At 43.0% G+C, this 26,437-nt stretch overlaps 2 protein-coding genes across 3 annotated transcripts in view; one reads left to right on the top strand and one right to left on the bottom strand.

Annotated features, from left to right (window-relative positions):
- LOC310869692 (zinc finger CCCH domain-containing protein 7B-like) overlaps nt 1-7,972 on the bottom strand; it is a 30,209-nt gene extending 22,237 nt beyond the window's left edge. The window contains exons 1-9 of the mRNA XM_083780533.1: nt 7,651-7,972; nt 7,243-7,310; nt 7,053-7,089; nt 5,808-6,005; nt 2,667-2,825; nt 1,627-1,737; nt 1,394-1,445; nt 1,174-1,268; nt 188-998 (exon numbers count right to left, since the gene is read on the bottom strand). Of these exons, the coding sequence (XP_083636659.1) occupies nt 188-998; nt 1,174-1,268; nt 1,394-1,445; nt 1,627-1,737; nt 2,667-2,825; nt 5,808-6,005; nt 7,053-7,089; nt 7,243-7,301 (1,522 nt within the window). The 5' untranslated portion in view covers nt 7,302-7,310; nt 7,651-7,972. The remainder of the gene's footprint in view (nt 1-187; nt 999-1,173; nt 1,269-1,393; nt 1,446-1,626; nt 1,738-2,666; nt 2,826-5,807; nt 6,006-7,052; nt 7,090-7,242; nt 7,311-7,650) is intronic.
- A 944-nt stretch (nt 7,973-8,916) lies between these two features.
- Nucleotides 8,917-25,660, top strand: LOC310869926 (ran GTPase-activating protein 1-like). Of its 2 annotated transcripts, none has more exons than XM_083780912.1 (16): nt 8,917-9,036; nt 9,915-10,039; nt 10,552-10,679; nt 11,085-11,144; nt 12,380-12,559; nt 15,037-15,171; nt 15,939-16,097; nt 17,643-17,756; nt 19,027-19,126; nt 19,886-19,970; nt 21,129-21,279; nt 22,047-22,163; nt 22,815-22,920; nt 23,125-23,213; nt 23,991-24,155; nt 24,952-25,660. In XM_083780912.1, the coding sequence occupies exons 2-15, from the start codon at nt 9,925-9,927 to the stop codon at nt 24,114-24,116; spliced, it is 1,665 nt and encodes a 554-aa protein (XP_083637038.1). In that variant the 5' UTR covers nt 8,917-9,036; nt 9,915-9,924; the 3' UTR covers nt 24,117-24,155; nt 24,952-25,660. The 2 variants fall into 2 exon arrangements, with proteins under 2 accessions (XP_083637038.1, XP_083637037.1); XM_083780911.1 differs by having other exon boundaries at nt 23,991-24,112.
- Nucleotides 25,661-26,437: the final 777 nt, after the last annotated feature.

Genomic DNA, 26,437 nt, shown 5'->3' on the forward strand with positions numbered 1-26,437 from the left:
GTAAAAAAAGTAAAAACACAATAAACTTTGTGTGGTGAGATCTTTGGGAGCAGGTGCAGGTTGAAAACAGAAGCGGCGCTTGCATTGTTCACTAGGACATGACAGACTGTGCAACTATTTTTCATACCAGACAGACAGTCAATTCTTAGATACTGTACATTACAAACCACGGATATATTCTGCTCACCGGGTAAACTGAAATCAGAGAGGGAATCGAGGCCTCCTTCCCTGACGGCCTCTCCCGGCAAAGCCGCCCTCGCCCCGTCGACTACGGGGAAAGAATCCAGGGTGTCCAAATTGTCGAGGGAGTCCAAGTTGTCCAGGGTGTCCAGGGAATCAAGCGCGGACTCGGGAGTATGCTTGTCTATTTTAGGGGTGCTAAGAGTGGGGCGGCCGGTGGCCATTTCCTGGGCAACAAAGAAATCTAGCGATTCGTCCAAGTCATCCAAATCATCAAAACAATTTTCCACGTGCAGGATCGCTCCGGGCTTCTCGACCGCCCCCAGGGTTTGGTCCGCGCTCGGCTGCGAGTCGAGGAGATCATCCAGGGACTCGAGATCGTCGAGCATATCCAGAGAGGGTGGATTCACTCCGGCGTTGTGGGGCTCGCTGCCGCTAGCACTGCCTATGACTCTGGCCTGGGTGTCCAGACCGTTTGAGGTCCGCCCGAGGGGGTTCAACATGCCTAGGCCGGGGGTCTTGAGGCCATTATCGCCACCACCACCGACAGTACGACTGAAGGCCGAGAAGCAGTTCAGAGAGTTGAGCTCGCTGCCGACAGCCGAGTCGAAGAAAGCTGGGGGAAGGCAAGGAGTGGGCGGGGGCAGAACCGAGTGGGGGAGACGGGGTGTGGGGGCCGGCAGGAGACGATGAGTGGCCAGAGGTTTAGGGACAGGCAGGCCAGAGGGGGGGAAGGCCATTTGGATCATGGGCAATGGCTTATTGCTGCTGTGTTTCACATGAGTCACAGGGTCAGGCAACGCTGCCTGGATGTGAGTCTAAAGGGGAATGGCGAAATGGATCGAAATAAAAGTGTAACAAAAGCAAGGGAGAGAAATGGAAAAAGAGAATAAGGTGTTAATTTATTTAGTATCAATAACACATGACAAACGACTGGTCTGTAACAACACCGCGCGCACACATACGCGTACACGCGCGCACACACGCACACACCTCAGTAGCCTCAGGTTCATTTGGGAAGCAGTCTAGAAGGCTGTCTAGGTCATCTCCCATCAGCTCAAAGTCGTCCAGAGAGTCCATGTCAGACACTGAAAGGGTGGCAGAAAACAAAGTTCCTATTTTATTTCCCTCCTTTCTTGATTAAACATAGAAAACAGGAAGGCTGAGTAAAGAGCAAAATGTATGTTGCAGCTCAAGACAAAATATTTCAAACCTGGTGCAATGCCACTTGCGGTCTTCAAACCATTGGCTGAAGTTCGTCCCATCTAGAGTGGACACAAGGGGAAGTGACATCACAAGCAACATGAGAAATAATTCACACAAAAGACATTGGTATTTATGTATGATCCATGTTGTTTTTCTCAATAGAAAATACAGTGAAAAGAGCTGGCTCCTGCTTCTGGATTACTTCATGGTTCAACCTGGTGTACATTTGGTCCAACTAACCTCTCCACTGGAGACGTAGACATTCCGGGGTTCAAGTCCCAGATAGACGGACAGCTCCTGTGCCAGGTCATTTATCAGTTTGTCCTGCGTAGACTGCTGTTCTGATCGAATCTGGTGAAATATAGGACACAATATAACAAACGGGTCATTTATCAGTTTGTCCTGCGTACTGCTGTTCTGACCGAATCTGTCGTTTACAAGTAGGTGAAATATAGGTCATTGATCAGTTTGTCCTGCGTAGACTGCTGTTCTGATCGAATCTGTCGTTTACAAGAAGGTAAAATATAGGACACAATATAACAAACAATTGACAAAAGGTTGATTAACACAAGAGCAAGTGCACATGCCTGAAAAGGTGAAAAGTAAATCATCCATTATAAAATGATAGGTACAGTTTTCATTACATTTCAATTTAACACTTTGTTTTGTTTTTTACTTTCTGGGGCTGTGTGATAAGAAATGTCATATCTCAATTGTTATGGCAAATACCTACTGTACATATCTATGAATATGCCTTCAGGTGTTTAGACAGATATCTCGTGTTGTAGTGCGGTTAGTTCACCTGCCAGAAAGTCTTATTTACATGCCAGGGGCAGGTTGCCAACCCTTAAGTGTCCAACACCTACCTGTGCAGGTGAAAACTTAATACATTGTGTGCCCACACAACACTTTCAAAATAGTAACCCAGGGTGCTCATTTTTTTTACATATACATATATATATTGTTTTTTTTTTGTTAAGACGTCCACAAACGTCTTGGGCACTACATAGCGGGATTTCCCAGGACGTCTATGGACGTCTTGCACAAGTTGTGTTATGACCGGGAACCCCTTTTGGTGTTAGCATTATGTTATGCTTTAGCTACTGAAAAATAGCAGATCTACAATCTCACAAGCTTGTAGGTCTGCTATTTTTGAAAAATCTAACAACGACTGACATAGAAACATAGCTTTTTCAGAAAACTGTCAGGATGTAGAAGACATTTTTAGAATCTGATCTCAGGTCAGAATGGGTTACTTAACCATTGGCCGGAACCGTTACCTGAGGTGCAGCCAGCAGACTGGCCATGACGCAGCTGTAGGCCTCCCTGTACCGTCGAAGCTCCTTCAAACACATGGCCTTCCTGTACAGCGTCCTTCGACCTCCTTCACACACCTCCAAGGCGCTGTCACAGTCCTTCACGCCACTCTCATAGTGCCCCTGAGGAGAACGGCAGCAAGCAGGGAAACGTAGTGTGAGAGTGTGACAAGAGTGCTGACATACATTTCCGTAAAATAAAGGCTCACATACTGTACAAGTCACCATCTCAGTGGCCTTGTGGTTAGAGTGTCCGCACTGAGACTGGGAGGTCTGGCTTTGATCCCCGGCCGGGTCATACCAAAGAAGACTGTAAAAATGGGACTCAGTGCCTCCCTGCTTGACACTCAGCATCAAGGGTTGGATTGGGGGTAAGTCCCTGAGACATACTAGCGTCATGTCCAGGGGGTGTACTTGTACATCAAGCTGCCTCATGCTACAGAAACAGGAGATAGGCTCCTGCCCCTATGGGCCTCATGGCTCTGCAAGGCTACTTACTTTTTATTACTGTACAAGTCAAGAGTGTGACTTTGTTGTTATTTATTCATGCACAAACCAACTTCTGACAAAGTCTCGGGGCGAATTCTCTGCTACGAGTTACCCCTTTATGTAGAAAGCACATAATGTCGTTTACTTAAAGTTAGAGTTAACTTAAAGTACAGCGTAATATCATAAATCTTAAGTCCATCATTAAAACACATTTAGTACAGGAAGTGCCTTAAAAATAAAGGCTATAGAGTGCCAGAGTTGTCTGATCGCTTTTACTTTGAAAGCCATGAAACAGGAAACACTCCTAAAAAGGTTGACTTTACAAAGGGACCTCACATCCCCGATCATCTTAATATATTGTTTTACGCTCCAAAAAACGTTCATATTTTGCGGGAGAGACGGATGAGGAGCGGAAATGAAGCGCCAGCATATCGATCCATTCATCACCGCGGAGAGCGCCTTGGATTAGGAGATACGAGTCATTCTTTCCGCCGCGCTAACATGGGAGTCAATGACAAGCTAATAGTTGCACTGAGCGTTAGCATACGGCAAGCGAAAAGCGAAATGCCAAAAAAAAAAAATAGGAAAAATTCTGAATATACTTATCTCGCCCCGCGTCGCTGGGACGTCGCTAGGACGTCCTCACACGTCAATAGTACTAATATTTCGGGGTCCTTATGACGTTCTCAGACGTCCTATGTACAGAATCTGTTAACTGGTTCAGACTGTACGACGTGTAGGCCACGTCATAAGCAATCCAACCGACGGGTTGCTAGGACGCGTGTACACGTCCTAGCGCATTGTCAATGATATCAAACGAGAGAAGAATATTCTGAATTTGTTTATTTTATTTATTTTTTTGTTGGCCTTTTACAGAGTAAAAGCGCCCATATCTTCCAGGCACTCGGAGCTTCTATTTTGAAGGAATCCCGGCACTAAATGGTAAATGGTACATTTATATAGCGCCTTTATCCAAGGCGCTTTACATAGATTGTGCATTACATTCACACATTCACGCACACATTCATACACCGATTGCGGCGGAAGCCATGCAAGGTATCAACCAGCACATCGGGAGCAATTTGGGGTTCAGTGGGTTCAGCCCAAGGACACTTCAACATGTAGACAGGAGGAGCCGGGATTCGAACCGCCGACCCAGGGATCATTGGACGACCTGCTCTACCTCCTGAGCCACAGTCGCCCACACAAGGAATGTTAAGTATACTGTTTAACCTGTTTAACCCTGTAATACACAGTATTGTTGTGCTGCGCAAATTATGCACAAACCAGAAACTAGAACATTATCTCACTAACGTTACTCACACAGCAGTCAATAAATATGATTATTTTTAAATGTAGACTAAGACCATTCCCCACATTTAGTTGAAAAGTCATTGCATTTGCAACGCCTTGTTTAGGTGTGATTTACATATTCGTGTGGTGCTGTGGCCAAAATAAAATAAACTTTTCTAAGTGCTGTCCCTGCATGTCAATCTGACATAAACAAATACATTCATAATGGAAGATGCTCCTTGTGTAAACATTAAAAGACCTATAACATAAAATTAAACTTTTTTTAATTTCTTTTGTGTTTTTGGGGCTCCCATATGTGTTTTCTATCCCCACAAATAACCAATTTTTAACAATCAGGCTTTCATATCATATTAGGTGCTTTAATGGAAATTGCTCTCCGGAACAGCTCAACTGATTTTGGTCTCATCGTGATGTCATCAATGTCACCCTATAATTCCTCCTCTTCTTCAGTCTTCAGTTCCAAATTTGCATTTCCACTTTGTTTACAATGTCCACCATTGTTGATTTTCTAAACAAGCCTGGGTTTATCTAGCATCAGTATTATAATGACTCAAATATTAAATAATCTGCATATCAGCACCCCCCCCCCCCCCCCCCCCCCACCCACCTCAGGACATTGTGGTACGGCAGCTAAAACTGCTTTCAAAGTCCAGAAAGAAATGACAAGGCCTGGTTATATCAGAGTGGTGATTGAGGCTCAAACCATTAGAAATAAGTTTGAGGGACATAGACAATATGATATTAAAAATTAAAAGCAGTTTTAAAATGCATGTTATTTGCGCGTTAACATATTAAGGCATTGTAGCATGTAAATGTTGTAACAATGCTTATACAACACACACACACACACACACGCACGCACGCACGCAATACTTTACCACCCACACTCTAACTTCGCGTCACCAGGCTTTCCACCACCTCAGAGGGAAGCCTGGTCTCTGTTTCAAAAGTCTGTATGATCCTATCGGGAGCGGATGATATCGTTACGTCATGTTGTAGTATTGTTTTGTAGTCGACAAACAGGAACAACAGGCGGCAACTTCCTTTTCCCTCTCAATAAAAGCTCTCGTAGCCTGTAGCTTTTATTGAGAAAAATCGGTTTGAGGGAAAAGGAAGTTGCCGCCTGTTGTTCCTGTTTGTCGACTACAAAACAATACTACAACATGACGTAACGATGCCTGTCGACATCATATACCCTAAATGAAATGGTGCCCAGGCTGCCCAGACTCCCGTTTGCTACAAATACCCGAAAATCAAGTCTCTATGAGCAGCAGTCCCCAGACCCATAAACAATGGGCTCACCATATTGTAGTATGCCGTGGCGCGGTTGACATACAGGCTCTCCAGCAGGGCCTTAGAGACGTCGATCTCCTCCGCCGTGGCATACTGTGCGACGTTCTCCCCCTCGCTGAAGTCCTTAATGGCCTGCACCCAATCCCCATCTCTGAAGGAAGCGTTGCCCTCGTCGAGAAGGTTGCACACCAGCTGGATCAAAAAGCTCTGAGAAAAGGAGGGGTGGAGTGGTGGGGTTAAGATAAAAAAACCAAACACCAGGCAACAACTAACCTCGCCTCACCAGGCTTTCCACCACCTCGGAGGGAAGCCTGGTCTCCGTTTCAAAAGTCCTGATTCTGTCGGGAGCGGATGATATCGTTACGTCATGTTGTAGTATTGTTTTGTAGTCGCCAGGCAGGAACAACAGGGGGCGGCAACTTCCTTTCCCCTCTCAATAAAAGCTCTCGTAGCCTGTAGCTTTTTATTGAGAAAAATCGGTTTGAGTGAAAAGGAAGTTGCCGCCTGTTGTTCCTGCCCGTCGACTACAAAACAATACTACAACATGGCGTAACGATATCATCCGCTCCCGACAGGATCATATAAATGAAATGGTGCCCAGGCTACTACAGCAGCAATATACGTTAGGATAAGATGACATTGATTTGGGTTTGTACTTATATCAGGCAACCTGTCCTGTACGTACACACGCGCACGCCATTTTTGTTGAAGTATTTAAAACTCCTACGCATCAGCCCATCATCATCTACCAGCTTAGAAATGTCAGACATCACCTTGACTCCCATGCAGCAGCAGCAGGGTCAGATTTACAGACTCCAGGTGCCCGCCATATGTGGTCGGAAAAACACATAATGTTGAAATCTGATTCAGGTAAACACAGCCCATGACCCGACGTTAACCACATATAAGTGCTATACTTCGGCTATTTGTAAAACAGCAGATCTACGAGTTCACAACTTCAAAAGATGTGTATACATTTTGAAAACTGGAAATGGGACAGTCTGCATAATGAGTACTTTTAGTACTTCTAAGTATATTTTGATGGCAAATTGCCAATACCTATCTCTACATTGCGGTATTGATTCTTCCTCACGCTAAATGGCAACTACGCCAACACTTTTACTCCAAGTCCAAAAAGAAATGTGAGTAGTTTAATAATAATCCACCAGACAGACCATCAGAGTAGAATAATACAAGACAGACAACAGGGATTCATCAAGAAGACCCAAACAGACATGACAGATCGTAGCCTACCTCGTAGCCTCCGGGTTCCGGATAAGGCAGAGATGACCTAAGCAGGGCACAGAGAAAAGAAACGTCGATAAACGTTGATATATGATCACAACCGCTGTCACTGTAATGTATGTATGTATATGTATGTGCAGTTGTAAAGTTGTAAAAAACAACAACAAAAAACATTACACTCTGACTCTGTGACACTCACTGTATAAATGTCAGAGCTTTTTCGATGTCCTTCTTGCGTTTCTGTCTCGCAGAGTCCATTTTTGCACACTGGAAATAAAGAGGAAATAACACACAGACACAGAAAGACGGTGTGTTACTGTCAGCTTTGGGAAAGCAGGGCATAAGAATATGGCTGACGTCTTTTCACTGAGCAAAAATTACAGAGGAAATCAGATCACATCCGAAATGTTTGCCTTTGAAATACTGCTTCATGCAAACAAAACAATCAACTAATTGTAATTTTGGAATTTTAGCAAAGAATCGGATTGATCAGCCAAACCAGTAAAATCCCCGGTGTTTTATTCTCAAATAAATACGTGACCCATCCATACGTTTGTTATCTTGCTATATAGCATGGCTCGACTTCACAAAGTTCAGAAACACCTACCTGATAAAGTTCATTGAAATGGCGTCACGTTTATGGCTGCATGCTTTCTCCTTTCCCTTTTTCGTTAAGCGCAGAGAGAAGTCAGTGAACGACAATAATATTAATTCAATATTGAACTAAACTAAACGAACAACAAGCGCTGGTTTTAGGGAATATATACTGTGTTTTTGTTTGTCTTCTTCTCACATGTAGCTTAAATGTTAAAGTGCTTCCGAGGAGGACTGAGTTGTTAGTTGTCGAGTTTCGATTAGCTCATGACATGGTCGGGTTCTGAAACAGGGCCGACGGGTCTCAGAGGTAGTTGGCTTCAGTTTGTGAAATCTGGAGAAAGAAAATAAGCAGTGGCGTGCACAGATAGACACTAGGGGGTGCTATATAGAGCACACCCTGCCCTTTTGGCAATTTTGCTCTTAAAAAGAAAGAATTTTTTTTTTTTTTCTTTCCCTTAATTTGTAGTGTGTGGACCATATGCGGTGACATTGATCAAATCTTGATAAAAAACTACTATATTATTTAGGCCCCCCCACAATCTAAAGCTATGTTTCTATGTCAGTGGTTCTTCTATTAAAGAAAAATAGCAGACCTACAAGCTCGTAGCGCGCCACTCGGTGGCGCGCTACGAGCTTGTAGATCTGCTATTTTTCAATAGCTAAAGCACCAAAATGGGTTCCTGCCCCAAAATGCGCTACACAAGGTGCCCTTTTTTTTTTTACTTGAGCACCTGCCCCTCTAAATGTCTGTGCACGCCACTGAAAATAAGAAATCATAATTATACATTTTGGCATAATAAGTGACACAACAAACAAAAAAAAGAAAGAAAGTTACGGTTTTTTACACGCTTGTTGTTGTTTCTGTGTGTATGGGAAATTACGATTACCTGAAGAAGTGAAGTTGGAGCTTCGCCAAAAAAAAATCGCATACAGGAAATAAAAAGGAGAACTGACAAGAAGAAATTCCGCATTGAACTACAAAACTACAACTCCCATGATCCTCACGTTTGTGGTCGTCAGGCTGGATCAGAGCCGTATATTATATATATTTATATTTATTTAAATTATAATTAATTAAATTATATATCATTCAATTAAATTATATTAATATAGTTATATTAATTATATTATTATTATTATAGACATTATATTATATATATATTTCTAAGGCTCTGGGCTGGATCATCATGGTTGCTAGTGGCTTGCTGCGCACACACACACGCGCACACACTCACACACAGAGTCGCAGACAGGAGTTTTGAACATCAGGAACGAGCGGGAGTGTGTGAAACTTGCTAGCACACACACACACACGCACACTAGCACAAGCACGAGTGTGCACGACTGTTGTTGTTATTTTTGTTGTACGGTGAACCGGTGGTGACATTTCAGTTGGGTAAGGAAAACCGTACGGAAAGTACACGTTATATCCGCACAAATACACAGTAGAGAATGTGAAGTTTGTTTATCGTACGTACTTTCTAGAAACGACTGGAAAGGCCATGCAGGCAAAGCCATGGTGGAAGCTACACCCGGTTAGCAGCTATAGCTAAGCTAGCTAAACGTTGCTAAACAATAACACACTAATGTGGGGCTGGTGCGTTAACCTGCTAATTACTCGGGGGTTGAATGACAGTCGTCGTCAACAACGTTTATTTGTGCCGTCAGTGTCGTTAAATGTTCATAGGTTCAGGTATTTATTTGTATTAGGTATTTGAAGCAACATTTGCCCCCGGTTAGCTACCGTTTTCTATGAAAAACGGCATGTCAGCTGTTTCATAGACACGTTGCCCCCCCCTTTTCCCCTCACTGTATATGTATCTTTCCCCTTTTTGCTTCCTATATGATGAATTCCTGTTCTGTTCTTTAACTGCATAGAAGTGTATTTGTATGTCTCTAAATGTTTTGATGAATTGAACAATGTGGACCCTGTTGTAAACAAGTGTAATGCTTAATTGGGTCGTCCACTCACTGTATTGTGCTTGAAATGTACTGTAATTCTACAAACTGTTAATAAATATTTCAATCAATCAATCAATGTCCCCCTGTCAGTCCCAGCCTGACATCATTAGCTAGATGCATAATATAGTAGATCTATTTACAACACCGTTGTCCTTGATTTATTCAGAGCTATGATTACGTTTACGGTCAGTTCCCCTCGGATTACATTCTTGTGATGATGATTTCTGGACCGTCTGGACGTATATAGTACTAGGCAGCCAGCCATAGTGTTGACAAGATTTAATGCAAGTCAAATTTTGTTTTTGTCTATAGATGTCCTGACATGGCGACAGATATTGTTGCACAGTTGGCCGACTCTTTGGCCAAGGCTGGAGTGGAGGAGTCTCTAGAGTTGAGCTACAAAGGTCAAGGAAGGAAGCTGGATAATGCTGCTTCTGGTGAGTGACATCCACCTCTCCCTGGTATCTATTCTACCAACACTATTATTTATCGATGCCAGCGAACAACACGATAAATGATAATGATTGTAGCTAAGTTTTATTTGTACGTCTCTTTAAATGTGTTGATTAATTGAACATGGTGGACCCTCTTGTAAACGAGTGTAATGCTTAATTGGGTCTTCCACTCACAGTTAACAGTCTTTGTGCTTGAAATGTACTGTAATTCTGCAAACTGTTAATAAATATTTCAATCAATCAATCAATCAAACCACCGCTCCAGTGGTGAGCTGACCACCGGAGCTGGAATAACGTTGAGTGGTGGTGAGTAAAAACAGAGAGAAGGGCTGGGGCGGTGGTTTGCTCTTCACCGAGGCTCGTGACGTCATGTTGTAGTTCGGTGGTCACCTCACCTCACCACCGAAAATCCAGACTATGAATAACGCTTTACAGTACTGTCTGTCATCTTTAACCCTTTCTACTTTCCGTCTCCTCCTGGCCCTCACCTTCAGTGGAAGAAATAGTGCGGGAGATAAAGGAGTTCCAGGGTTTACAAGCTCTACGGTTGGAGGGAAACACCATCGGGGTGGAGGCAGCGCAGGCCATCGCGAAGGCCCTTGAGACCAAGAATGATTTAAAGGTTTGTTCTCTTTTTCACTCATGTATATATATTTTTTTGTGGCTGGCAGGCAGGGCCCAGACAGTCTAAGGGCTGATTCATAGTCCTATTTTAGAGCCGAATAAAAGTCGGTTCGGCTCTGTAGAGACTACAATGTGACGTAATTTGAGGTTCGGGGGGGTGGGTACTAAAGTCGGCTCTTCGGTGCTACTGAAAATTTCTGACGAGCCAAAATCATTTCGGCACTACAGCGCCGAAACAGCGGTAAAATAGTAATAGTATGAATCGGCCCTAAATCCCTGCATGCTCCATCACAATTTGGGGGTTTAAAACCATTATCACTTGGGTTTATGTAGATTAGAACATTACTTGGCTTTTTACACTTTTGAAAAAAGGAAATTTGCATCTCATATCTCTGTTTTTCAGTATTGTTACTGGAGTGACATGTTCACTGGACGCCTACGCTCTGAGATCCCTGCAGCCTTGGTGAGACACTGCTTCTAATGTCTGTTCGTACCGTTTGTAACCAAGCCATTTATTGCATGAATTCAGGAAAAGTGTCCTATATTTGTTAATATACATTACACCTTACATTATGAGACACTTTCATTCATGAGACAACAGCCAAAATGTATTTTAGGCTTCTTTTCATTATCTTTTCTGCTGAGGTATACCCATAGACTGTAAAAAATTTGGACAAAGCGTTCCCCGGGTCTAACATGGACGTAAAATGAAGCCTGTTATTCCTGCACTGTAAGTCGCCATCTTTCTAGATCCGTTTTGGCCCAGCTGGCCATTGGCTGGCTCCGTTTTGGTCCAGCTGGCCATTGGCTGGCCCAGACAACGAGGCGGGACTTCCCCCCTTCTTCTCCGTTGGTTTTTATTTTGACTCGAGTGGGAGGGGAATCCCGATCATAGACTGTAACGGTAGCCACGCCCCTCAGAACATACGCGACTTTGTGGTCATTTTTTTAATTAATGTGACCATAATTTTCCAAAAAGAATATTATGACATTAGAAATGAGACTTTAAACTAGTGACTGGAAGCAGAAAGTATTCATGACCATGTTTATTAAGGTAATACAGTCTAGGTGAAGTTGGGCCCAAATACATGGACTTCTATGGGGCTATGGGTTTTTCTGGGTCCAATGACAGCGCCACAACAGGCCATTATATGAACTACGATTTCCTTAGTGGCTTCACAAAATATCTGTCTGACTGCCCCCCTGGGTATACCTCATCAATCTTAACCAGAAATGTCTCAAGCCCCTTTGTTGAAACCCTGTGAATCATTTTCTCAGCGACGCTCTCCTTTGTAAATCTCCTACTTTGATTTCCCTGGGTCATGATGTACTATTCCTAAACCTGCATTCGCTCTGCATTCATCCAACTGTATACGTTTCTTTTCCATTTTTACCTCCTTTATGATGAAATCCTGTTCTGTTCTTTGACTATATAGAAGTGTCTATTTGTACGTCTCTAAATGTTTTGATGAATTGAACATGGTGGACCCTCTTGTAAACAATTGTAATGCTTATATTAATTGGGTCGTCCACTCACAGTTAACAGTCTTTGTATTGAGTTTGTGCTTGAAATGTACTGTAATTCTGCAAACTGTTAATAAATATTTCAATCAATCAATCAATTCCCTTCCCTGTCCCTTTCACACCATTCTGATTCTACCCTTTTCATAATTATGTTATTCTTGTGTCCTATTGTAGAATTCTCTCGGTGATGCCGTGAAGCTGGCCGGCGCCAGGCTCACCGTTCTAGATCTCAGTGACAATGCCTTTGGACCCGACGGGGTGAAGGGCATCGAGAAGCTACTCAAAAGCTCTGCCTGCCACACACTACAAGAACTGCGGCTCAACAACTGTGGCATGGGCATCGGCGGGGGCAAGGTGAGAGACCGACCATTGTTCAAGCCAGCAGGTCTGGTAATCGCTGTGAATTTTGCAGGCAATGGTTCAATAAAGGAGAGATCACACCAATATGATATAATATAATATAATTTAACCCATTTTGACCTGAGATCAGATTCTAAAAATGTCTTCTACATCCTGACAGTTTTCTGAAAAAGCTATGTTTCTATGTCAGTCGTTCTTCGATTTTTCAAAAATACCTACAAGCTCATAGCGCGCCACTCTGTGTAGATCTGCTATTTTTCAATAGCTAAAGCATAACATAATGCTAACACCAAAAGGGGTTCCCAGTCCCACCCAAAATGGGGTAAATGTTTATTTAGAAAGGATTCTTTTGGCAGCATTTGGAGCGGGCAAGATGGCAAAATGTTTATTGCAAAGATTGTTTTGGCGATTAGACTCCCATGAGCATTTTAGCAGGCATAACATTTGATAGGGAGAGAATGGAGTCTAGACCCTGATGGTGGTAGAGCAGATGCAAGGCCCACTTCCCCTTCGGCTCGAGGAATTTAGCGATGTGGAGCGGGGGATGGAGGTGGGTTGGTCGCTGGGCTGAAACGAGAATGACCGGTTTAGTTAGAGACGAGGCATTTTAAAGAATGAGCCTAATCGCTGGTTGGCTGGTGCGAAAGTGCTCGCGCTTGGTTTTGTGAATGAACGAGCTTTGAACAGTGTGGGAACGGAAATGACGTAGACTATTATGACGCTGAAGGCCGAATGGAATGGTTAGGAATGGATCTTCCTTATTGAACCTATGCTAAAAGCTACATTTAGAGGGGTGGTGAATAAAAATTCCGTATTCACATCTGTGGGCACGGGGAAATCATGGAATGGTTTTAACTAAGATATAAGGCTTTTTCCCCTAATTCCAGTCTTAGAATCTGATTTTTTTTATTTCACAACATATTCCCCCATTTCGACTGGGATTTATGGGTCGAATGAATGAGTACAGTATTTGGTTTGGAACAGACCCCTCTTCTATCTTCTATATTGTCCTGCATCAGATCATGTGTCCCTATCCAAATTAGGTTCCCCAATAGAGCGTCGCAGTCCCGCCCGCTTTCATGACGACGCCAGGCCCATGAAATTAATCATAGAAGAAAAACAACAAAAAAAGTGTTCTAACCTGCCGTTTTTTACTACTTTCTAATTCTTTGTTTGGCCCGAAAATTTTTGTTTGTTGTCATGATTTGTCATGACAAGAGTTGGCTTTGTCCACGGTGTAAACGTCTTTAAATAAATACTTTCTGAAATGTCTATGAGGAAAATTAACGGAGAATAATTTCCTGGGCCCTGGTAGGGGGCGGGACTGCGACGCTCTATAGTCTCTTCTGTCCGTGTTGCGCTCCTTCCTCTCTGCAGACTCCGGCTGCTCCTCATCCTCACCAAACCCCTCCTCTTCATCCTCCCCCTCCTTTAGGATTCTGTCCCTTGTCATTTGAAACGCCAGATCTTCTCGTTTCCCTGCCTCTTGTCCTTCATCCTTCTCCTCCTACTGCTCCTCTTTCTCAGCAGAATCCTTCTCTGCACGCTCTCCCCTTCTCCCTCCTCTTTCTCCTCATATCAGGCTGGGCCTCCTGGTCCTTCTCCTCGCCCGGTTGGCTAGGCTGGTCCTCCATTGCATTGTGTCAATGAGAATACAGGGCAAAAATAAATCACCATGGCAATTGGCACATTTATTGCCCCACAGATATAAGACATTTCTGTTTTGTAAACGCAAGGTTTTACGAACATGCTTGATGTAATTGAGCCCTGTTACACTATCTCTTCACGAGTCCATTAAGAACAGACTTGAATTTGTTTAACTACTATGTATGTAGTAGGCTTATGCAATAGTCTTGATTTATTTATTTTGTGAGGATACAGTTTAGTTTTTTGTCTTTCTAATTTCTATTGGTATTTTCATTTATTCTCCATAGTTCTTGTATAAAATATTCCAGAGACTAATGCAAAATACTGAACTACCACCCAAACTCCTAAACGATGACTAATTATAATGGCCCCGTCCGTCCGTCCCCCCTGCTAGAGTGGACAAAAACGGATATACAAAAACGTACATACTTTGTGGGTAGTTTAAAAAAAGTTTAAAATCAAGGAAATTTCACTGCGATGTGAACTTGTTTGCTGTGTCAAAAAAGGTACAGTACTGGACACTCGTTTTGAACCAAACGGTGAACTTTGTGAACAGCCCTAAACCCATTTTGGGCGGGAACCCCTTTTGGCTTCATGTTATGCTTTAGCTATTGAAAAATAGCAGATATACAAGCTCATAGCGCGCCACCGAGTGGCGCGCTACGAGCTTGTAGGTCTGCTATTTTTGGAAAAACCGAAGAACGACTGACATAGAAACATAGCTTTTTCAGAAAACTGTCAGGATGTAGAAGACATTTTTAGAATCTGATCTCAGGTCAGAATGGGCTAATAAAATAAATAATTCTCCGTGTTTGTGTGTACAGATCTTGGCTGCTGCACTGACGGAGTGCCATGAGAAGTCCAGTGCCTTGGGCGCCCCGCTCCGCCTGAAGGTGTTCATCGCAGGCAGGAACCGCCTGGAGAACGACGCTGCCACAGCTCTGGCGCAGGCCTTCCAGGTAACAGTTGACACGTAACTGCATTTTGGAGCTCCTTTTGAGGGCTTTACATTAATATACCGTTTGGAGCATAACGCCGAAGTATTTGCGCCTTTTGATCCATAAAAATCCCCCTGATTGAACTTCATATCCGCCTGTAATCTAAGTTATTTTTATTGACAACGTGAACGAACACCGACACCAGCGCTGCAAAAATAGACAGATCTACAAGCTCTCAACGCGTAGCGAACGGCACTGCAAAAACAGGCAGGACGCGATGCCTTGAGAGCTTGTAGATCAGCAGCAGCCCGGCCGCAGCAGCTTGTGCACTCCGCTCCGAGCCTCGGACTGACCGCCGGTGCGGGGAGGCAAGGGAGCAAGTTACCCTGGCTGCGCACTTGCGCAGCTGCACTGCAGAAACAGACTGATCTACAAGCTCTCAACGCCTAGCGAACGGAGCTGCAAAAACAGGCAGGACGCGGCGCCTTGAGAGCTTGTAGATCTGGCTTTTTTGCGACCTGCAGTGAGCTGTTCTCACTTTACTTTTATGACACGAATACATCGTTAATCGGCGAATATTTGTCAGACGATGGGCGGTTGAAAGAAATTGGCATATAGCCAATTTTTTCATAATTTTTTCATAGCGCGCCACCGAGTGGCGTGCTATGAGCTTGTAGGTCTGCTATTTTCTTTTAATTTGTAAAAATTTGTTGCAAATCTTTGAATATATATTCTTTCAAAGTGAACGTTTTTTTAACTCTGGTCTAAATGGTTGAATTACTTCCCAGCTGATGGGCAGCCTGGAGGAGGTTCACATGCCCCAGAACGGCATCAACCACGGCGGCGTGACGGCGTTGGCCAACGCCATGGAGCACAACCCAGGCCTCCGTGTCCTCAACCTGAACGACAACACCTTCACCAAGAGGGGGGCTATCGCCATGGCACAGGTATGTTAGCACTGTGGAGACCAAGAGGGGGGCTATCGGCGATCGCCATGGCACAGGTACGTTACTGTGGAGACCAAGAGGGGGGCTATTGCCATGGCACAGGTACGTTACTGTGGAGACCAAGAGGGGGGCTATTGCCATGGCACAGGTACGTTAGCACTGTGGAGACCAAGAGGGGGGCTATTGCCATGGCACAGGTATGTTAGCACTGTGGAGACCAAGAGGGGGGCTATCGGCGATCGCCATGGCACAGGTACGTTACTGTGGAGACCAAGAGGGGGGCTATTGCCATGGCACAGGTACGTTAGCACTGTGGAGACCAAGAGGGGGGGCTATCGCCATGGCACAGGTACGTTACTGTGGAGACCAAGAGGGGGGCTATCGCCATGGCACAGGTATGTTAGCACTGTGGAGACCAAGAGGGGGGCTATCGCCATGGCACAGGTACGTTACTGTGGAGACCAAGAGGGGGGCTATCGCCATGGCACAGGTATGTTAGCACTGTGGAGACCAAGAGGGGGGCTATCGGCGATCGCCATGGCACAGGTACGTTACTGTGGAGACCAAGAGGGGGGCTATTGCCATGGCACAGGTACGTTAGCACTGTGGAGACCAAGAGGGGGGGCTATCGCCATGGCACAGGTACGTTACTGTGGAGACCAAGAGGGGGGCTATCGCCATGGCACAGGTACGTTAGCAGAGGGGGGCTATCGCCATGGCACAGGTACGTTACTGTGGAGACCAGCTTTGTTGAACGGACGTAACGAAAAACATGAGTAATGTGAACATCCCATTTTATTTGTGAATCAATTGGTTAAAGGTATATTCAGTGATTTCACTTAATTCAAATATCACTTATTTTTTTGTTTTGTTGTGATAATCCTCCCTACTATAGAGTGTGCTGGCCATATAAGGAGTTCCTTCCTGTCCCCAGTTAACCCCTGGGGGTCAAAAAACCTTAGTTTTCGTTTTTGACTCTCTATCCTGATTGGACGAAAGGTTGGGTCCCACAGCCAAAAAAGAAACCTAAGGTTTTTTGAGTGAAATCACTGAATATACCTTTAAATGGTAAATGGTGCATTTATATAGTGCCTTTATCCAAGGCGCTTTACATAGATTGTGCATTACATTCACCTATTCACACACACATTCATACACCGATTGCGGCGGAAGCCATGCAAATTGCACATCGGGAGCAATTTGGGGTTCAGTGTCTTGCCCAAGGACACTTCGACATGTAGACAGGAGGAGCGGGGATTCGAACCGCCGACCCATGGATCATTGGACGACCTGCTCTACCTCTTGAGCCACAGTCACCCCAATTGGTTGATCTACAAAGCTGGAGATCAATCAACGTATTCATAAATACAATGGGGAATACCATAACTTTCTTTCAATTTAGTTTTTAAAACTTTTACGAGTGAGTAAGCGTTGCTTTGTTCAATACTGCATTTGCATTTTGCAGGGGAGAAAAAAAGGGCTAAAAAGCATTAAAATCACTGCAAACCTTTGTAACGCTACACAAATCTGTATCCCTCTTCTTAGGCCCTGAAACATTTACGCAACGTGCAGGTGATAAACTTTGGAGACTGCCTGGTGCGGTCTGAAGGAGCCATGGCTATCGCAGAGACGCTATCAGAAGGACTGCCGAGTCTAAAGGTAAAAGCATTATAATACACAGACTTACCGAGTCTAAAGGTAAAGGCATTATAATACACAGACTTACCAAGTCTAAAGGTAAAGGCATTATAATACACAGACTTACCAAGTCTAAAGGTAAAGGCATTATAATACACAGACTTACCAAGTCTAAAGGTAAAAGCATTATAATACACAGACTTACCAAGTCTAAAGGTAAAGGCATTATAATACACAGACTTACCAAGTCTAAAGGTAAAAGCATTATAATACACAGACTTACCAAGTCTAAAGGTAAAAGCATTATAATACACAGACTTACCAAGTCTAAAGGTAAAGGCATTATAATACACAGACTTACCAAGTCTAAAGGTAAAAGCATTATAATACACAGACTTACCAAGTCTAAAGGTAAAGGCATTATAATACACAGACTTACCAAGTCTAAAGGTAAAAGCATTATAATACACAGACTTGAAATAATTATAGACACAACATGGTCTAAATGTCGATGATAAACTGATATTGTACCGATCTCATCTGTACGGTGACATTGATTTGATAGATCTTTACTTGAGGTTGTTGATAAAGGACAACTTTAGTTTTTTTCAACCAAGGTTCATGTTTTAGGTTGTTATTAGAGAAAGTAAAAGAAGATTTCTTTTCATTTGCTGCTTTCTTTCGTTTTAGGGATTTCAGCTGTTTTTGACAGGGGGGCGGGGGCATTCGAGCATGGGGCTAAATATGTATTGTTTTATGAAATATTATGGCGATTTATTTATTTATTATTTACTGTAGTCCTAATAAACCCCAAGAAATTACATCTGGCCACAAAAGATCACAGGATCTATTGAATGTGACAAACTGACATATTGAGCCTATGTAGGCTACCTTCACATTCAGTAGATCCTGTGATCTTCTGTGGCCAGATGTAATTTCCTGGGGTTTATTAAGACTATAGTAAATAATACAAAAATAAATCACCATAAAATGTTGTAAATGTGCAAAAACGTTTTCTTTTTTTTCTTAATTTTTAGTGTGTGGACCATGGTGACATTGATCAAATCTATGAGCAAAAACGCTTCTACTATATTATTTAGGCCCCCACAATCTAAAGCTATAGGTTTCTATGTCAGTGGTTCTTCGATAAATAAATAAAATAGCAGACCTACAAGCTCGTAGCACCTGCCCCTCTAAATGTCTGTGCACGCCACTGTTAAAAAGGAAGAAGGATGCAGGAAAAGAGAGGAGAGGTCGTCTAACCCTTACATGTTGTAACCTGTCGATATAGGAGCTGAACCTGTCTTTTGGAGAGATCACAGAGGAAGCTGCTCTGGCAGTAGCACATGCAGTGAAGGGCCACGCCCAGCTGGAGAAGCTAGACCTGAATGGTATTTCTTTCTTTATTCGTTTATTTGGTCGGGACAGTGTATATTGATGAACATTACATTAAAAATGCAGTGTAAATATTCCAGATTTAGCAAGACTTGTTCTGCAGTCCCCAGACATCAAACATCAAACAATACAAACAAGACTGACATACAGGACATAGCATACAAATACCTAGTACATTTCAAACGTAATAAGACTACCGGTAGTAAGAATAAGAAATAAGAAAAGATTAAACTATTAGATAAAACTATTATTAGGGTAGATTTACTCTGATAATCTCTCTTAACACAGCATACAAAAGTCTTTGTCATGAATGGTTGCAGCTTTGGTTTTCAAGCAACCATTTTTTCAGATTGTATTTAAAAGAGGAAAATGTAGCACGTTCCCTTACAGTATATGCAGAGGAAGTCCATTCCATTTTACACAGCCCTGTACTGAGAAGACATTTTGGCCGAATGTTGTTTGCCGGTGCGGCACTTCGCAGTCTCCTCGATTCATGCATTCATGCAAAACACATGACTCTGTTTGCACTATTTCTGGTTCTATATACAAAAAGTAGATAAACAGGCTTTATATACACATAAGTATGCCCATTTTTATGAATATGTTCTATATTTTGTATTACTTGTGTTGGCATGCTTTTTTCTTCCGTGGAATTCGGCATACCACAGTGTTATTGTATAGAGATAATGTATATCTAATATCTTCATAGCCTTATTAGTGTTTTTATTTTCATATTTTGCCTCCTATTTCTTTAGGTAACGCCCTAGGTGAGGAAGGCTGTGAGGCCCTGAGAGAAATCATGGACAGTATGAACATGGGAGATTTGTTAGGATCCCTGAGGTATGCAGTGTTTGGTTACATAGAATTTAGCCAATTTTCCATACTACTTTAACCCATTTTGACCCGAGATCAGATCCTAAAAATGTCTTCTACATCCTGACAGTTTTCTGAAAAAGCTATGTTTCCATGTCAGTCGTTCTTCGATTTTTCAAAAATAGCAGACCTACAAGCTCATAGCGCGCCACTCGGTGGCGCGCTATGAGCTTGTAGATCTGCTATTTTTCAATAGCTAAAGCATAACATAATGCTAACACCAAAAGGGGTTCCCGCCCAAGTAGTAAAGGCCACAAACGACTTAATAATGTCGGTAGATCAGTTGAGTCAGACGTCGCAGTAGAAAAGCCTTTTGTGTATAGGTGTATATGTGTTGAAAAGTAGCTGTTTACTTTGCACGATGAGTAAACACCGCAGTGATTGCACAGTCGGCGCTGTTGGGACATGACCCAGGTCACGGCACTTGGAAATCGAAATGTTCCCGGTTTAATCGGGGTGCATACTTAGTTTAGACTAGTCATTGGTTAGACATGGGTTAAGGTTAGGTTTAGGTGTGCTGCCCCGTGGGAGGTTAGGTTTAGGGTAACCTCGCCTCACCGCCTCGGAGGAAAGCCTGGTCTCTGTTTCAAAAGTCCGTATGATCCGGGCTGGGGCCGGATGATGTGGTTACGTCATGTTGTAGTATTGTTTTGTAGTCGCCAGACGGGATGAACAGGCGGCGACAACTTCCTTTTCCCTCTCGCTTTACGAGAGCTTTTATTGCTTTTGTTCAAACAGGAAGCAACAAACAGCTTCCTGTTTGTTGTAGGCAAACCATTGCCTACAACATGACCTAAGCATATCATCCGGCTCCAGCCCGGGTCATATACCGAAATGAAATGGTGCCCAGGCTAGGTTTAGGGTGAGGGTTTGAGTAAGTTTGTTGTTGTAGGACTAATGACTGGTCTAACCAAAAACTGTCTAAACTAAGTACTGCACCCGTTTAATCTACCTCCTGTTTTGATGCTTGATGCTCTCGCTATCCCATTTCTTGCAGGCGTGAATCTTTTCTACGTCCGACAGCTTTTACAATTATATTGTGTAACAGATGCTAGGCCGTGAATGCACATAGTATTAAATCACTGCCAGTGTAATGACTTAAACTCATTTTTTCATTTTCTGCAGTGATGATGAGGGTGAACCGGAAGATGATGAGGAAGGTGATGAAGATGATGATGAAGACGATGATGATGTGGAGGACGAGGAGGACGAGGAGGAAGAAGAAGAAGATGAAGAGGAAGAGGAGGAGGAGGAGGAGGGAAGTGGTGTTAACCAGGTAAACAAAGATGAAATACTTTAATATTTCAGATATCAGGCCTATGCAGCACATGACCTGACCTGAGATCAGGCCTATGCAGCACATGACCTGACCTGAGATCAGGCCTATGCAGCACATGACCTGACCTGAGATCAGGCCTATGCAGCACATGACCTGACCTGAGATCAGGCCTATGCAGCACATGACCTGACCTGAGATCAGGCCTATGCAGCACATGACCTGACCTGAGATCAGGCCTATGCAGCACATGACCTGACCTGAGATCAGGCCTATGCAGCACATGACCTGACCTGAGATCAGGCCTATGCAGCACATGACCTGACCTGAGATCAGGCCTATGCAGCACATGACCTGACCTGAGATCAGGCCTATGCAGCACATGACCTGACCTGAGATCAGGCCTATGCGGCACATGCCCCTTAAACAAAATGACATTACTATAAAATCATTGTACCGGTATATATTATCTGTTAAAGCTACTAGTCATTATCTCTGTCTTGAGTTGACGTGTTATTTTAGCGCTCTAGCCCATTTTGGGCGGGAACCCCTTTTGGTGTTAGCATTATGTTATGCTTTAGCTATTGAAAAATAGCAGACCTACAAGCTCATAGCGCGCCACTCGGTGGCGCGCTATGAGCTTGTAGGTCTGCAAAAAAAATCAAAGAACGACTGACATAGAAACATAGCTTTTTAGAATCTGATCTCAGGTCAAAATGGGCTAGTTTGATGATGCCGTTTTGCTCCTGTCTCTCCCCGGTGGTCAGTTGACCACGCCTCCCTCAGCCCCGCGACCTCCTGACGTCTCGTCCTTCCTCAGTTTCCCTTCCCCCGACAAGCTTCTCAAACTGGGAGACAAGAGAGCACTGCTCATTGAACAACAGGTAAATAAGATACACGCACACACAAACCTGTGCCCACTTTAGGACTCTGCCGTAATAAATAATACATAAGTCATTATTTCTGTTTTAAAGTTTTTATTAAGCATAGAAGAGGGGTATAGACAGGGAAAAGAAATGCAGTACATATGTTATGCTTCTTTTACATACAAATACATAGACAGAGAACAGACGGGAAACAGGACAGTTCTGATACTACATGGACAGAATTGTTTTCGATTTGATTTGAGTGGTCACAAAACTGAAACTGAAACAAAACTAAAAACTTAAACTAAACAAAACTAAACTAAAACAACCTCCCACTTGGAACTTTGACACCTTCTTCTTTCGCCGTATAGGTTATATTTTTTAAGTAGAATAAATAGTAGTAATAGCCAGCAAGGATTTCATGAGCATAAGAGAAAAGAAGAGAGATATGAGAAGTAGAAAAGAGAGAAAGATAGACGGAAGTGAATGGTGAGATAAGGAATGAGGTTGGTGTGCGGAGTAGGAGGGGAACACCATGGCCTATTTAATGAAAATAGATGCTCTGTTGTCTACGTACAGTAGTAGCAAATGTTTAGGGAAGTGCTTTGCTGGAGACATGAGGTCTTCAGGTCCAGTCATCGATACATCCCTTCCTTCCTGCATGTTCAGGTGGATGTGTCCAACGACATGAAGACAGCAGAGGCCTTCCTCAAAATCTCCTCCGTGTACAAAGACGATGATGAGGATGTTAAGATCGCTGTGTTGGACAGTATTGGTATGTGTAGCCTGCACTATTACCGTAGATATGTTTAACTGTACACACAAAGGCATGGAGGAAACTAAGTCACTTAACGACAAATTGCTTTGACCTATAGCAACCTGTTCTTTTGTTTGCTTTTTGTTTTAAAATGAATTTACTTTATTACCTTCGGCCTTTCCAAGGTTTTGTGATGAATTTCCACTGTTTTGTTCCGCACAGATGCCGTTCTGAAGAAAGCATTTGCCACTCCATCCTTCCAAGGTTACAACTTTGTATCATCTTTGTTAGTGCTCCTCGGACTTATCAAGGTATGCTTAAAAGCATGATGGAACACCTAATAATGGCATATTCATGGCGTGCCATTAATGACAGTAAAGCACACCCTCTCATGTAAATATTGCTTAAATCAATTATTGTGATAACATGTCAGTCATGCCATTACAGTGTGGGTTCATGACTCTCACTGTTACTTACCCTAGTCTTTATTTATCCATTTGACCCTCTACTATTCAACCTTTTCCTCTGTCTAGTCACCATTTTCCCTTACTTTCCTTTCCAAGGTCAAGGTAAACTATATTGTCCACAAGGGAAATTTGTCTTGGGCTTTCACCACAGCTACAGCCACACATAAAACATCAATGACAACAAAACTACATTACAGAGGAAGACACAACATTACACAAATTGCACACATGATGTGGATAATCTAGCCTCACGCAGTTACTGCTGTTTCAGAGCCTTGTTCAGCATCTTAGTTGATGCTGATACAAACGATTTTTTTAATCTGATGTACTTCCACCTTGGTTCTTTGTATCTTCTCCCAGAGGGCAGAAGTACAAACTCGCCATTTAAAACATGGGTAACATCACTGACGATTTTTTGAGCCTGTTTTAATGTAGCCTGCTCATAAAAAGACTACATTCCTGTCTCCCACTCAACCATTTTCTAACCTCTCACTTCTCTTCTCCTTTTCTCCGTCCTAACCTAACGCCTTCATCCTCTGCCCTGACAGAGCGAGGACAAGGTGAAACCTGTGCATGTTTTTCCTGGTCCTAACCTAAAGCCTTCATCCTCTGCCCCTACAGAGCGAGGACAAGGTGAAACCCGTGCGTGTGGTTCCTGGTCACCTCCAGGCTCTGGAGCACGTTGTGAGACAGGACTACTTCCCTAAGGAGAACGTAGCGGTGCTGGAGGCCTTCATGTCCCGGTAAGGACGTGGCTGAGTGAGACACCAGGCGGCTCCCTCCCAGGTACCACTTCAGATTAAAACCACCTTCTTGGATAATGAACTGAAATTATTACATTCACTTAAAGGAGAATTCCATGCTAGAAGGCTTTTTCACCTTTCTTACCTTTCTTTGTAGTTGTTACGTCCCCACCAAAGAGGTCCAGGTGTCCTTATTGGCTATTTCCCCTACCATAAGCCCTCAATGAATTGCATTGAATTGAATGGGGCTATGGGGTGTTGTGCTAATTCGCTTATTTCCATCAAAATAAGTAGTAATAAGTGTGCCGCTTGGGATATTATTTACATTATGAAGAGAGGATATATACAAAAAAAATATATGAGCGATGGAAATAAGCGAATTAGCCAATAAGGAGCTTTTGCACAAAATAACACCTGGACCTCTTTGGTGGGGACGTAACGACTACAAATAAAGGTAAGAAAGCCTTCTAGCATGGAATTCTCCTTTAACTCAAAAACCAACAACGTGGAAAAAGTGGCACTCCAAAATAAAACATGCTTGCATCTTTTATTTTATTTTTGTTAAGTTATATTTAAAGCTGAGCACCCACTGCTTTAACCAAGGTGCAGTTTCCAGAGGAAGCACACCTGCTTTTCTTTCTTTACCATTATTACAACATTCACTGTTGCTAATGCAGTGGTGGTTGGTTGAAAGTTGTACCAGGGAATGGGTCTATCCTTTTATTCTCTTCTTCTTTTTATTTAACTGTCTGGTATCAGTGGTCATTTGATATTAAGTCAGTAATGACATTGGTGTTTATATAGTGTTTAAACTGTCCATAATGTGTTGTGTAATCCAGAGACAGCAAGGCCCTGGAGTCATCTGGCAGTTCCCGAAGCAGCCTCCAGTCCACACTGCAGGGAATCATCATGCCTTGAGATCTGAGAACCACGAGAGGACTCGCAAATGACTGAGTTCACACTGAACAACCCGCTGAGAGTTTACTTTACATATACCTACGGACCTAATGAAAAGTCCCATTGCCTATATTCACACGGAGGCCGTCATGCCGAGTTTGATGTAAAAGAGGAAAAATGGTTTTGAATATGGTTAATGAGACAAAACTTGAAGCACACACAGGGAGCACAGCCACACTCAAAGGGATATGGAGCACAATCAGCCAGCGTCAAACTGCCCCTTCCTGCAGAATTATTGAGCAGAATATGGACTCTTCAAATTGCCATGATGTAATGTGGCTTTAGTGGTGGTGGACTGAAAATTTCGTACCACACTCAAAAGGACATTGAGTTAAGATTTTCCTTTTGTACGGTAGGTCTACTGAATAGGAGAAAATGACTACCCTCAATCACTTTATTTATTGCTTATAGTTTTGCGTATAGTTTTCGGATTAAGGAATTCGTACTTTTCGGATTAATGACCATCAGCTGTTCTTTTATTTCATATTTACCATGTTTACCTCTATTGTTCTATTGTTGTGAAGTGCTTATAAAATGTAATGGGAGGAAAAAGGAAAAATACAAACAAATAAATACAAAGTGTTATATCTATACGAGTGTTTTACTTGTTTTTTTTTATGTGATAGTTTTGATTGATTGAAGTATTTATTAACAGTTTGCAGAATTACAGTACATTTCAAGTACAACTCAATACAAAAACTGTCAACTGTGAGTGGACGACGCCATAAAGTATTACACTTGTTTACAACAGGGTCCACCCATTTTCAATTCATCATAACATTTAGAGACGTGCAAATATACACTTCTATATAGCCAAAAACAGGAAATCAGGAGGTAAAAAGGGGAGAAAAAAAATATTATTTTCTCTCTCGCTCGCTCTCATATTTATATATATGTGTGTGTGTGTGTGTGTGTGTGTGTGTGCTTGAATAAGGGCTGGTTCCATTCAACTGATATCCTGCAACTGCCAGGCATTCAATCCAGTGACACTTCTGCTTTGAATATTTGAGACAACACAAGTTGGTGTTTTATCAACTAATGGTCTGGGTCGCAATTCGTCACAGTGCAAAACACTTAGTTTAGCTTGGACCCAGTGTGTGCAGTTTTCTCTAGTGCTGTTTGACAATATGAGGCACTTGTTCCTCTTGAGAGAATGAGATTAAAGCCCATCATGTCAAAAAGTAATGATGATAAAAGGTGCTCACACAGATCAGTGGCTTTGTGGTTAGACTGTCCGCCCTGAGACTGGGAGGTCGGGGTTCGATCCCAGGCCGGGTCATACCAAAGACTGTAAAAATGGGACCCAGTCCCTGCTTGACACCCAGCATCAAGGGTTGGATTGGGGGTAAGTCCCTGCGACATACTAGT

Source organism: Protomyctophum parallelum (genome assembly GCF_964188405.1).
Source record: "Protomyctophum parallelum genome assembly, chromosome: 13".
Classification (NCBI taxonomy): Eukaryota; Metazoa; Chordata; class Actinopteri; order Myctophiformes; family Myctophidae; genus Protomyctophum; species Protomyctophum parallelum.

Coding starts and splice junctions, on each gene's coding strand:
- LOC310869926 (XM_083780911.1), top strand. CDS start 9,925: ATGGCGACAGATATTGTTGCACAGTTGGCCGACTCTTTGGCCAAGGCT. Junction 10,680..11,084: donor AGACCAAGAATGATTTAAAG/GTTTGTTCTCTT, acceptor TCTGTTTTTCAG/TATTGTTACTGGAGTGACAT. Junction 11,145..12,379: donor CTGAGATCCCTGCAGCCTTG/GTGAGACACTGC, acceptor GTCCTATTGTAG/AATTCTCTCGGTGATGCCGT.